The 13,827-nt window shown below is 37.9% G+C and overlaps 1 protein-coding gene across 4 annotated transcripts in view; it reads left to right on the forward strand.

Moving 5' to 3' along the window:
- Positions 1 to 13,827, forward strand: part of apba2b (amyloid beta (A4) precursor protein-binding, family A, member 2b) — an 88,909-nt gene that overhangs the window by 66,040 nt on the left and 9,042 nt on the right. For 3 of the 4 annotated variants that reach the window (XM_058382437.1, XM_058382438.1, XM_058382439.1), the window contains 3 exons: positions 8,051 to 8,086; positions 9,733 to 9,819; positions 13,533 to 13,718. In XM_058382437.1, coding sequence (XP_058238420.1) covers positions 8,051 to 8,086; positions 9,733 to 9,819; positions 13,533 to 13,718 — 309 coding nt within the window. The remainder of the gene's footprint in view (positions 1 to 8,050; positions 8,087 to 9,732; positions 9,820 to 13,532; positions 13,719 to 13,827) is intronic. The other variant, XM_058382440.1, reaches the window with a different exon arrangement.

Genomic DNA, 13,827 nt, shown 5'->3' on the forward strand with positions numbered 1-13,827 from the left:
TCTTTTTCTTATGAATCTCAGTGCAGTGCTTGTTTGCAGCAGTAAACTTTGTTCTGAAGAAGAAAAAATGTCTAGCTTCTTTTTACAGCTAACAGAAGCATACACTGTCAGAAGTCAGAAGAAAGTCTGCCAGAGCTATTAAACTTGACCTGGTTTGAGGCAAGCGTGTCTAGATGAGGGGAGGCAGTAGCTTAGTGGTTAAAGTGCTGGACTACTGGAAGGTTGTGAGTTCAAATCCCAGGTCCACCAAGCTACCACTGCTGGCTCCTTGAGCAAGGCCCTTAACCTTCATTTGTATAAAACGAGATAAAATGTAAGTTGCTCTAGGTAAAGGCATCTGCCAAATGCTGTGAATGTAATGTAGATTTAGGCATTCTGTTGGCAAAGTAATAAACAACTGACTGTAAGCTTCCTTTACTTGTTAGTTATAGGACAACTTTGCAGTAGGACTTGGCTGATTAAGAGGGAAATAATATGAATTATATGCTTGACTGAACTAATAATTAATATATTCATACAGAGTATATTGTCATATACAGTGTGAAATTGCAATCTCATTATATAGCAACATAATTGTAAGACATACAGTCCCAAGTTTGGGATCACTCAAAAATTTTACTGTTTTCCAAGGAAACACACATGAAATTAGTCTTAATAGAAATTATAGCAAAAGAACAGGACATGCTGACATTTCAGAGTTAGAAATAATTATTTTGATGGAAATGATGAATGTTTTCTTCAAACGTTGCCTTTATCAAAAAAAAAAAAACACCTTTTGCAGCAATTACAGCCTGGGCATTCATTCACCCCATGCTTCCTGGAGCATCTCCCACAAGACGGATTGGCTGATGGAGTCTTCCTCCGTAGCTAAAATCAAGCTGAAATATGCAAGTGATCCCAAACTTTTGAGCGGTAGTGTACATTTGTACTTCTGTAACTGTGCTAACTCCGGGAAATCTATGGTGTGCACCACTTTACTATAAAAACATTAATATAATATATTGATTTATTTTATTGTTATTATTTTATTCTGTTTTATATATTTGCAAGTGCAGTAAGATAAATTGTGTTCACAATTACTGGGCATATATATAGTGATTAAAGGCAGTGAGTCATAAGTGTGTTCTCTGTTTATAAGGTAGAATAGATATAAAATGCCTACACACCCCTGTTGCAGGTCTTGGCAGGTCTTTGTGATATAAATATATGAATATACTAGGAGAAATCATGTTATGTTTTTCCACCATGCTCTTTACGCACCCTGACTTCTGCAGTCAGAATAATCCAAGATCTTACAGAAAATCTTACAGAAACAACTGGTCTTTATTTGGGGTTAATTAAAGAATAATTTAATTGACGGCAGCTATAGCTTAATTAGTTTTGAACATGAGATTGAATGTGATTGATTCATTCTGAACACAGCCACATCCCCTATAATAAATGGGTGTGCATACTTATGCAATCAGGTTATTACCTTTTTTAAGTATATTTTCCTTTAAAAATCCGTATTTCAGATTTTTATTTTTATTTGTTGTAATTTCACAGTGAAGATGGAAAAATCCATATATATATATATATATATATATATATTTATATATATATATATATATATATATATATATATACATATATATATATCTGTTGTATACGTGAAAGTAAACCTCTTGGATTTGGAGGTGTGATGAAGATCTAGTATTTACTGCAACAATTATGCCATCATTTTTGAAAACACCCTGATTTTTGAGACACTACCGCATGATTTGGATAAGATTTCTCATTATTTAGACAAAGTAAAAGCTTTAATTCAGTCTTTATCCAGAGGAAACAGCTTCCACAAATGCACCACTTGCTCTTTGGTCGTACTAATTCGTGCACTCCGTTGCTATCCTAGAGGAGGCTTTTAGGATGAGTAAATCACACTGTGGAGGCAAAATGAATCAATTTGCACACAACCTTGGATTTTGCACCATAGGGTTAAATTGCATGTTCATTAAGGCAAAATGGACAAGCTGTACTATTTTGCTCATGTGAAACACTTAATAATTATATGGAGTGTCTGATAATCCTGCGTGAGGCTTAGAGACTATAGGGCTTTTCTGTTTTATTAGTATTGTAGCAGGGAGTTTAAAGCTGAAACTCTCTGTCTAAACCTTTTCATAACCTTTCCTTCTTTCCCCCAAAAACTGCCATTGTTTGCATTTTCCAGTGACTCCAATAATATGTCATTTAATATGGCTGAGTCCTGGTTTTATGAGTTGAGATGAGATTTGTTTGTTTACACCCCAGGAGATGTTGTCTAATCAGTGTTTATGGGATTAGTTGTGGCAGGGTGTAATCTCTTTCCTTCTCTGTGTGCTAGGACGACAGCATTTTAACTGCCACGCTCTGTGCCAACTGCAAGTGCATTTGTGAATGCATTATGATGCCCTGCCGCTGAATCAAAGTGACTAGTTTATTTGTGGGTTTTTCTTCAGAACTTTTTATTTGACGTATAAAAGCAGGGAACTTGAATGGCATTATTGAAAATGGATATATTCTCAGAAACAATTTTAATTAAATGCGGGTTGCCAGATTGGCCATCACACACCAGTGATCCCAGGACTGTTTATCTTGCCAATGCAGTTTTAAGTCAGGGTCCGAATTAGCCCATAGTGTGGAAACACACTCTGTGACAGATGGGAAGGAAACCAGCTCCATGTGGACCCCATAATGTAAAATCTGGCACACAGAGATCAGGATGCTGGTTACATCTGTGTTTCTACATGCCTGCCATTCTTTCAACAGTGTAAAAGGCTTGATTTTCAATGAAGAGCTGCTGATAAATGTCCATTTCATTATTTTTGTTTTATTATATTATTTCTTATATAGATATTAGATGTAGCATGATACACTTTCTCTCTTCCCCTATTTTCTGGTCTCACCTATTTATGAGCTGCATATAGGATGAGGCAATAATACCAGAGCTACCCTTGACTATAACAAATTGTACACTAGATTCCTGCCCATGTGTCCTGCACCATCTTGGTCAATCACCTGATTCAAACAGCTTATTAATACTAGATATGCAGTGCTGTCATGAACTGTGATAGCAAAGATAGAGCAAACAAGTGTTTTGAAAAGCTCAACATATGATCTGTGACAGCTCCATGCCACTCAGCAGAAACAAATACGCCAGTGTCAACATTATAACTTTACAGATCAACAACATGGCTTGTTATAGTTTTGTCTACCCCAGAGTGGCTATTGTTTTTATTCCTCCAGATACACAGAAGGTACACAGTGAGCAGTGGCACTCATGTAGCAGCTGTGTGGAACATGTTTGAGTAGTCAGACATGAGTGTACACATGTGTGTGAGTACTGCAGAAGTAGCCCTACCTCTAAACACACTCACAGTCTCAGCTCCACAGGGGGTGGAGCTTTACGGCTGAAACTCTTCCACTGGACTTGAATCTGTAAATGTGCCTCATCCATCAAAAGCCATTCCAAATGAAACCATGGCAACGCTTCACTGCCACTCTATCTCTCTCTCTCTCTCTCTCTCTCTTTCTCTCTCTCTCTCTCTCTCTCTCTTTCTCTCTCATTCTCATTTTCTCTCATTCTCTTCTTTTCTAATGTTCGGATGGACATTAACATGAGAGCCGAAACGACTTTCCATCAAGCTATAAAAAATTTGTTTGCAGTGGAGAAAAAAGTGTTGTTGGTACTTGCAGGGATATATGGGATATATCTCATTTTATTCAAAATGTCCTTATGCATAAATAATACATGAATCAAGGGCTTTTAAAGCAACATCTCTTCTCACCACTGTTCTCACTAATTTTACTGTCCATTTTGTAATCGCTATCTCTCCCATCTCCCTCATTTTCTCTTTCTTTGTGTCTTGCTTTTTGTCCCCACTTACCATTTCAGTTTTTTTCACTCGCCATTCTTCTTCTGTATCAGGACCACAATTTATTGTTCACTATATTTATTTTTCTTACATCTATCTTTGTCTCTCTTCACTTTATACGCTATTCTATCGCTATTTTTCTTTTGAGCTCTTTCAGTCTCTCACATTTTTCAATTTTATTTTTCTGTTTCTTTCAGCCTCTCTCTCTCTCTCTCTCTCTCTCTCTCTCTCTCTCTTTCTCTCTCTCTCTCTCTCTCTCTCTCTCTCTCTCTCCACTCCACTCAATCTCTATTTTTCCTACAGCAACCTATTAACACTGCATCTGTGCCTGATTCTCTATTGCTGGATTTCCATTCAAAGTTTTCACAGTCTTAATCAAATATCTAAAAGAGTCGAAAGAAATTGTGAATTAATTTGCATTTTCATTAATTACCGCTCTGCAAAATTCCTGAAGCTGTCAAAGTGATTAGGAGGGGGAAAAAAAACACACCATTTGAATAGTGAAATAAATAAATTTGACATCTGATGTTCATTCGTCAGTATCTACTTTATCCTGGTCACAGTGACATTTAATGTAGTTTATGTTGATTAAATCAGGAAAAACTTTAATTGTTTGTTTGAAAATTTCTCTGTCACGCTTTTCTGCATCGCATCTTTAGTAATAGAACAACTTTCTTACCTCAGGCGTGTGTAAAACATTTTTCTACATATTTAATTTTACATATTTTTTCAGTATTTTGGGTTTCTCGCTACAATCCTACTTAAGCTTAATATGAATTCAGATTAATTCTGGTGTCTATTGTACTATTGTATGCCAGCCATGAAAACAAGATGTGTGGCTGCTTTAGGTGTTGAGTGTTCAAGATGCACGGAATAAAGCTTCATGTTTTATTGAACTGGATCTTTCAGTCAAAGTTGATGCAGTATTGATGCAATGCTTATTGCCTGCCCCTTCTTATTTCTTCAGTCTCTGTGTATAACTTCGTCTTTCTCTCTCAGTTTCTCTCAGGAGTTTTTTTTTTTTTGTATGCCAGTCGAAGAGAGAAATACGGTAGAAACAAGAATGCATCTGAATGTAAAATAATCTCAGCAAGTTTGGCCCTGTAGGCTATTTTGCTGTTTCTCATACATCTAAATAAAGAGGGAGAATGAAGCAGCGCTTATCCAGAAGCCAGCCAGGGGTCTGCAAACTGAGGAAGTGGACATCAGTGTGAGAGGCAGGTTCATGCCCTCTGTTAAATGGAAAGTGAGAGAGAGAGAGAGAGAGAGAGAGAGAGAAAGGGAGAGTGGGAGAAAGCTGAATGTTTTTGAGACGTGATGTGATTACTAAATGAGTATCCTTGTACAAAGATGCTAACTTGGTCTACTGCATGAAAAACAAAGTTGCAAAGGACTGAGGGTGTGTGCATAATGCACGCCAGGGGGTAAAGCATTAAATAAATTAAATAATTTTCATATAACAACATGTTCCGCCTGTGTTATTCCTCTTGTACCACAATGTCTTGACAGTGATTACAGTGCCCAAGTCACATGTTAGTTCCTGTTCTCACTTAAGTTATAGCTGCCTAAACATTCATATTAAAACCACATCAGTAATTATAGTTTTTACTTTGTGAAACAACAATAAAAAATACATTTATTATTATTAATATTCTTAGATTATCTGGAGTGTCTGTAGAGACAATAACATATTAGAACGAGTGCATTAATAATAATCAATCGTTCAAGTTACAGCCAAAACTATTTTCCAAGCTGTGCGGTTATATATATAGTGTATATAGTATATATATATATATACTCACCCATCCAAATAATCAGAATCAGGTGTTCCAATCACTTCCATGGCCACAGGTGTATAAAATCAAGCACCTAGGCATGCAGACTGTTTTTACAAACATTTGTGAAAGAATGGGTCGCTCTCAGGAGCTCAGTGAATTCCAGCGTGGAACTGTGATAGGATGCCACCTGTGCAACAAATCCAGTCGTGAAATTTCCTCGCTCCTAAATATTCCACAGTCAACTGTCAGCTGTATTATAAGAACGTGGAAGTGTTTGGGAACGACAGCAACTCAGCCACGAAGTGGTAGGCCACGTAAACTGACGGAGCGGGGTCAGCGGATGCTGAGGCGCATAGTGCGAAGAGGTCGCCAACTTTCTGCAGAGTCAATCGCTACAGACCTCCAAACTTCATGTGGCCTTCAGATTAGCTCAAGAACAGTGCGCAGAGAGCTTCATGGAATGGGTTTCCATGGCCCAGCAGCTGCATCCAAGCCATACATCACCAAGTGCAATGCAAAGCGTCGGATGCAGTGGTGTAAAGCACGCCGCCACTGGACTCTAGAGCAGTGGAGACGCATTCTCTGGAGTGACGAATCGCGCTTCTCCATCTGGCAATCTGATGGACGAGTCTGGGTTTGGCGGTTGCCAGGAGAACGGTACTTGTCTGACTGCATTGTGCCAAGTGTAAAGTTTGGTGGAGGGGGGATTATGGTGTGGGGTTGTTTTTCAGGAGCTGGGCTTGGCCCCTTAGTTCCAGTGAAAGGAACTCTGAATGCTTCAGCATACCAAGACATTTTGGACAATTCCATGTTCCCAACATTGTGGGAACAGTTTGGAGCTGGCCCCTTCCTCTTCCAACATGACTGTGCACCAGTGCACAAAGCAAGGTCCATAAAGACATGGATGACAGAGTCTGGTGTGGATGAACTTGACTGGCCTGCACAGAGTCCTGACCTCAACCCGATAGAACACCTTTGGGATGAATTAGAGCGGAGACTGAGAGCCAGGCCTTCTCGTCCAACATCAGTGTGTGACCTCACAAATGCGCTTCTGGAAGAATGGTCAAAAATTCCCATAAACACACTCCTAAACCTTGTGGACCGCCTTCCCAGAAGAGTTGAAGCTGTTATAGCTGCAAAGGGTGGACCGACGTCATATTGAACTCTATGGATTAGGAATGGGATGTCACTTAAGTTCATATGCGAGTCAAGGCAGGTGAGCGAATACTTTTGGCAATATAGTGTATATATATATATATATATATATATATATATATATATATATATATATATACACTCTACTGTGCGGATTAGCTGGCTCATGGTCTCATTTCTAAATCTGAATAATCTTTAAATTATTCAAAATCCTCCAAGCATAATCCTCTTAACAAGAATTACAATGTGATCAAACAATCAAACAATAGGCCCAGTGTTGTTTTATTCATTTGTACCAAACATTATGCAGTAGGTTGTTTCTTTCTGTTTCTGAATGTCTAATGCAGTCACTGTATAACTCTTTTCTGCTAATTGTCATATTAGGAAAATTAGAAGTAGTAAATTCCACATGTATTCACTCGAATTAACTTAGACACACGAGACAGGTCGACTGGAAATCTGTGGAAACTTTTATTTATCATAATGTTGAGATGTCAGGTAAAACCATATGCTTTTCCTGCTTCTCGCTCAGTTCAGTCTTCCTGGGTTTAAATGACTGAATAAGGATTTTCATTGTTTCTTTATTTACGGTGTCTAAATTACCAGTGAACAGAATGAAAAACACAGAGGCTAAGAGATTCAGAACTGTGCTGCAGAATACTGCATAACAAATAACAAGTAACATTAAACGCCAGTTTTATGCTGGAACGCTCTGTAAACTCCCCTGTGACAGATTGCATCTGTGTGATCCAGACAACAAATGCAGCATGGTATCTTTATCAAACAAACACCATTTGTGTTGCATTTTAAGTGTGAAGTCTGCGCAGTAAACAAGGTGTCATACATACTCAGGCTGCCTCGTAACAGATGAGAGATGTTTGAATCAAATACGTATTCAGCATGCATAATCCTTCTTATCTTTCCCAGCTCAAATCTGAATGTATAATATAATTAACCTTTTCCTGCTCGTGTTATGATGGTTGTCAGCCCCATATTTGCATGCCAGGTGAATTAGTCTGTCTGTATGGGAGCAAACGAGTGCCTGTTTGATTTGGACAGAACATGTGTCATCAAATGGATCACATGGATCAATTTTTCCACACCTGATGTTTTGCCTGTTTACTTTCCTGTTTGTTCTAACATGCTTATTTGTTTCTTTTGGCTTCCTGCCACCTCCTTTGCGCCTCCCACATGTGGCGACCCCTGTACCACCCCAACGCTGCACAGAGAGTTCAGAAGGCAGCCAAAATCAAGAAAAAGGCGGTGTGTAATCAAAAACCTGAGCACTAAAAGCACACTACCCATTAAACACCAAGAGAAAAATCAATCTCATCTCCCTTCCTCTCCCTGCATGTCACATGAAGTTTTTGGCACCATTTCTTTTTCACCTGACATCGGTGTGGCATCGTATCATCTGAGATGTAGCAAATAGGGAAAACTAGAGAGAAAGCTTGGTAGATTCACACAAATTCAGTTGTCATGGGTCCTTATTGAGTTTCATGATATCAGAGGTATGAATCACCCGCAGCCACTGAAATGGCAGGAGAACTGTTCTCACCCTGCAGGAGAACAGCTCACAAACAGGACTTTAGTCATGGAGATGTTTTCTTATAGCTGAAATTATTATGATTGGTTGGTTCAGGTCAATTAAAACAGAAATTTAAATTACCATGCACTAAGAAAAACTAACTATTCAATTTGATTACATGTAATTAACTAAATTACACAAGTGTTAAAATTTAATCTAAATCTAATTTGATTTATTTAATTAGGTCTTGTGCGTTTTATTTTAAGCTGATTAATGTTGTTAGTTTGCTTTTTAAAATAAAACTCACTTACGTATTTGCATAATGGTAATGAGGGTCAGGTTTTTTAGTGTGTAATTAGAAATGCCCTTGTTTTTTTTTTTAACTACAGTGATTAACTTAGTGCAGAAGCTAGAGAAGCTGCAGGGAGGCAAAGCTAGCGTGATATGAGAGAAAGCAGCTAAGTGGTTCTGCATACGATTATTTTTACTATACTTATACTGATAAATAAATATTGCCTAGATAAACGTAAACTCCGCTAATACAGGTTAATTCCTAATGAGATTAGAGAGTACTTTTGCTTTTTGTTGGTCACAGTGAAAATTTCAATAATTAAAAGATTAAAAGATGAATTTAGTTGATTAGTATTCACAAACATATAAAAGGGACCATAATGACTAGAGACTTTTATATACTGTTAATGTACTAGTCCAATTGCTAAAGCTACGCCTAAAACAATTCTTCAAGACTGATTTTGACTGAGAGAAGTCGTGTGTCTTTTGACTTATTGTAGTCACACCTTGGTCTTCTTCTAACCAACTAATCATTGTGCCAGCTTACCCCTATGTCTCCTCTCTGCATCTTCCTGCATCATGCCATCTCACATACATCTCTCGATTTCTCTTGAACTCCTGAACTCCTGCTTGGTTGATTTTTACGTACATCAGTTATTTGTTTGTTTGCTTTGTTAATCTCTTCGTTCCCTAAGCATGTGCTCAGTGTTTATTAATGAAGGAAATGGCTGTCTGACTATGCTGTGTGTTCAGATGTATCAGATGTAAAATATATATATTTTTAATGATTTTATAAGTTGTTGCTGACAAGCACTGCTATTTAACATTTTACACAAGCAGTCACCATTCCATTTCCTGTCCTATGTGGAATATTAATAGCTCAATTTACTTCAGCTGGCCTGTCCTGGCCCTCGGAAGCCCAGCCTGTGTTAATTTCTGATTTATGAATTAAGCATTTAAAATGCTTTCAATGGAGGCCAAGGAGCACATTATCTCCAGGCCCCAGTGGTCTTTATAAGAGGTTCAGAGGGCTTCAGGGTGCCACCTGGGAGCGTTCTCTCATCTGTACTTTGTCTGGGTTTCTCTACAGAACTCTGAAGGGGACACACAGACACTGACGGAGGTGGACCTCTTCATCTCCACCCAGAGGATCAAAGTCCTCAATGCAGACACACAGGTAAGCGAAATCGTGTTTTTAGGAACTATTGTAGAAATCCGTAGTGCAACATGAGAGACAAATTAATTTATTAATTTGACAAACATGTTGGAATTTTGCCACAATCATTAATAAGACAAAATGATTGCATGTTGTTTTTATAATTTTTCTCATAACATTAAACACTCTCTAATTGTGATTTCTACTCCCCTGTACGTGCAATTTTTATTTTTACAGTTTAACATATTGTATTCAATTACTATTACTCTATTATTTAATGTTAAAAGTAATCGAATGTACATATTTATTTCAAGAGGGTTGGTTCTGAGGGATACATCTGCAGCATCATGTTCACCTGGTGATGGCAGAGCTTTGCTGCAGTCTGTTAAAAAGCCTCTTACATATTGATGTAATCACAGGGCAATCCAGAATGTCTCAGGTCTCATCAGAATGCTGCTAGAATGAGTGTCTGCATTATAAACGATCCTTAAAAGTATAAGACACATCTCCAAGGTTTTGCCTAGGAGGGATGAACTTTATAGGTTGTGTAAGTCTCATTATTTTAGGAAATATATTTGTACTGTCCCGAGAGTTCCCTCTAGAATTATTGTATTAAATCTAAAAAAGTAAATAAATCAGTCTGAACCACTTTTATATAATAGTATTTTCTCTCATATAAATTCCTTAATAAGTGACACCCCCAAGATATCTTTGAAAATAAAGATATATAATTTGTCATATGCTTTCAGCTCCCATAAGCAGTTAAATCTACAGGGGAAATGACTACAGTTTTAAAATTGCAGAGTTTAGTTGATGCTTGTGTTTATTAAGTTTGAAAATACGTATTTTTAAATGCAGTGTTTAAAACAGCAAGCTATTTGGAATTTCTTCCTGAGAGCAACCATCAAAATGCAAAGCCTGTACTTCACCAGGTATCATTAGAGCTATGGTCATGAACATTATCAGCATGTTCAGCAACAAAAGATGACTATATACAAAGAAAAGCACCTCATAAAAAAATATGGAGGTTCAGCAGTGATACTTTGAGGCTGTTTTGAGGATGTGGTTGGTGGATTTTTCTAAAAAATGATGCCATCATGATATTTCAGCCCAAAAGCTGGTTCTCTCTGCCAGTAGACTCAGACTTGGACATAAATAGAGTTTTTCAACAAGATGATGAAAACAAAAATTCATTCCTTGGACCCTACTGAAAACCTGTGGTCTGTATTAATGCAGGTAGTCCACATGCACAGACCTACGGATATAAAGGTGTTTATACAGTATATTACGCATGAAAGAGTTTTCAAGTCAAATCAAGTAGCTTTTATTGTCATTTCAACCTTATATAGCTGACGCAGTACATAGTAAAATGAAACAATGTTCCTCTTATTGCTTTTGATTTCAGTAAGAGGGAGGCAAAACACATATGCATACCACTGCCATTGAGTGAGATTCCTTTCAGAAAAGTTCACCTGAGATGAAGTTCTGTTGTCGATAATCAGTGTGAGGCTGCAGGTCATTTACACCAAAGTTCAAGAAGAAACATAACAGCAGCTCTGAGTTTACTTTCAGAAGCCAAAGTCTGCTCTGCAAGCTGTCAGTGTGTGTGTACAGCTCTCTCATAAACTGTGTTGATGTAAAATAAAAGGCTTTAGTTTTTGTCTAATTCTTTGAATGTGTGTGTGTGCATTGTATATGACCATGACCGTTCACTCATACTGAGGCATTATTTGTGTCAGTCTTTATATCTCTGTATGGCTAGGTTTGGGTGTGCTCTCAGCCTAACTGAACAGCAGTGTGTGGGCAGCCTGGCACGGACGTTGTGCATTTCTGTATGTACTGCAATGCAGTGTCTCTCCCTGCCTGACACGGCTCTGTTTCCTTCACACACCAAACAAGAGAGGAAGCATGCAGCAACAGATACTGCACGTTCCCAGACCTGCCTTGTTCTTTTCCATGAGACAGTATTCTAGATTATTAATTAATTTTCATTCCCATGTTTCTTACAGAAGTCATTTGCAGTAATAGTACACAGTTAGCATCATGCTACATTGTCACTAGGTGCACCATATCCCCGATAAGACCAGTATAATTCATTGCAAGTGCAATAATTGAAATTGATAAACACACTGACATGTCCAACTGACCCCACTGATGCTGTGGATGCTATGTGTATGCCTTCTGGGTGTCCTTTGAGGGTGGGGCTAATTTCTGTGCCAGACAAAATGTAAACAGAAGCCTGTACGATTCCCATACAGGACTTTAATGCATCCTTGGGTATCAAATAATTCTTCAAGCTACCATCAATAATTTCATAATACAATTCTGTGATATTATGTGTATGGTAATATAATTACATTGATCTAGATCCTGATAGTAGTTACATTATTACATTCTTTTACTTACATTACAAATAATAGTGATAAATTTAACACTTGCTACTTGTAGGTTGCCACTGATATCATAGGCAATGAATTAAGACAGGAACTGTTAGGTTGTGTCCTGGTGTTCGTTTATTGTAAAGCCAGTAGCCTTGTCCCTGGGGGAACATAGAGAGCAGGGCTGATTAGGGCAGCGATTGTCTTCTCCTGGCCTGCAGCCTGGTGTGTGATCAGAATGAAAATGTATGGATCTGATCTGTACTCTCTCTATCTGGAAAAGGTTAAAGGCTGTGTGTGGCCTGCATGCACGCACAAATTAGATCATTTATTGTGCTGACTGAGTAATGATGTTTATCTGAGCAGGTGTAAGAGGGAGAGAAAGTGAAATGCTGCTACAACATGCTGTTAACTGACCCACATTCACCTTGTTAATCAGGTTAAAACACAACAGGTGTTGCCATAATGTATAACCAAATAATGAATGCTTTATTGTTTTCCAGAAAATCAGAGAAGAGCTCAGACTGGGTTTTGTGCTTGTTATGTCTTTGGATTGAACCGCTTGTCCTACTGAAATCATCACATGAGGAATTTTTGCGAGATATTTAATGAATATTTATGCCAGACTAATAGAAGGTTACCTAATGGCATTGTTGTTCTCTTGAAGTAGACTAGCTAGCATTTAAAGCAGATCAACTTCTCATGGGTTAAATGACATCAAACTATAACATATAAACTAAATACATACATCAGACTATACACTGGTACATGGTGTAATTGCAGTGTTGTGATTTAATAGATGCTCTCTGTAGGTAAAACCAGAGAAAATTAAATAAGTCTTTGAAATGCAACATGAATCCCCTGGCAATTGCACAGATGACATTTAATTTCCGAGTTTAAACTGAATTATGAGCAGGTAGAGTAAATTTAGAACTACATAAAACATAGGCTACAGATGTCAGATAACAAGGAATAAAGCACAACTTGTTATGGGAATATAAGAAAATAATTACAATTAAAATGATTAACAATTAAAGTAAATCATATGAGAAATGGGTTGTGGTCCAGATTACCACAGTCAATGCACCAGGGGAGCTCTTATCAATAACATTGTGTGATAATGAACAGTATTTTCAGATTGGAGCAAGTATGAGCCCACAGTGTAAGAAACAATATGTAGTTTGAGGTTGAAATAGGCAGATTCCTGTCCTGACTGTCAGTCCTTGTGTAGTAGATATGATGAATTATGTAAGCCTGGTGAAAAAAAAAAGTCTTGATAAAAATGGTCTTAAATATTATGGATGTCTGGAAGAGAAGTGATGCTGTCATTATGGCTGTTGTTGTTGTTTTTTACAGGAGACGATGATGGACAATGCCCTGCGTACTATCTCATACATCGCTGACATTGGAAACATCGTGGTTCTGATGGCACGCAGACGCATGCCGCGCTCCGCCTCACAGGACTGCATTGAGACCACCCCGGGTGCTCCAGAGGCCAAGAAACAGTACAAGATGATCTGCCATGTCTTCGAGTCTGAAGATGTAAGACTGAAAACAAAAATTACATGGACAAAACATCTTGATTCCACTTATTGGTAGCACTGGCTAATACTAGTCTAGCATTTGAGATAGTGTGAAAGTGTTTGTGTGT

The sequence above is a fragment of the Hemibagrus wyckioides genome, linkage group LG27 (genome assembly GCF_019097595.1).
Source record: "Hemibagrus wyckioides isolate EC202008001 linkage group LG27, SWU_Hwy_1.0, whole genome shotgun sequence".
Classification (NCBI taxonomy): Eukaryota; Metazoa; Chordata; class Actinopteri; order Siluriformes; family Bagridae; genus Hemibagrus; species Hemibagrus wyckioides.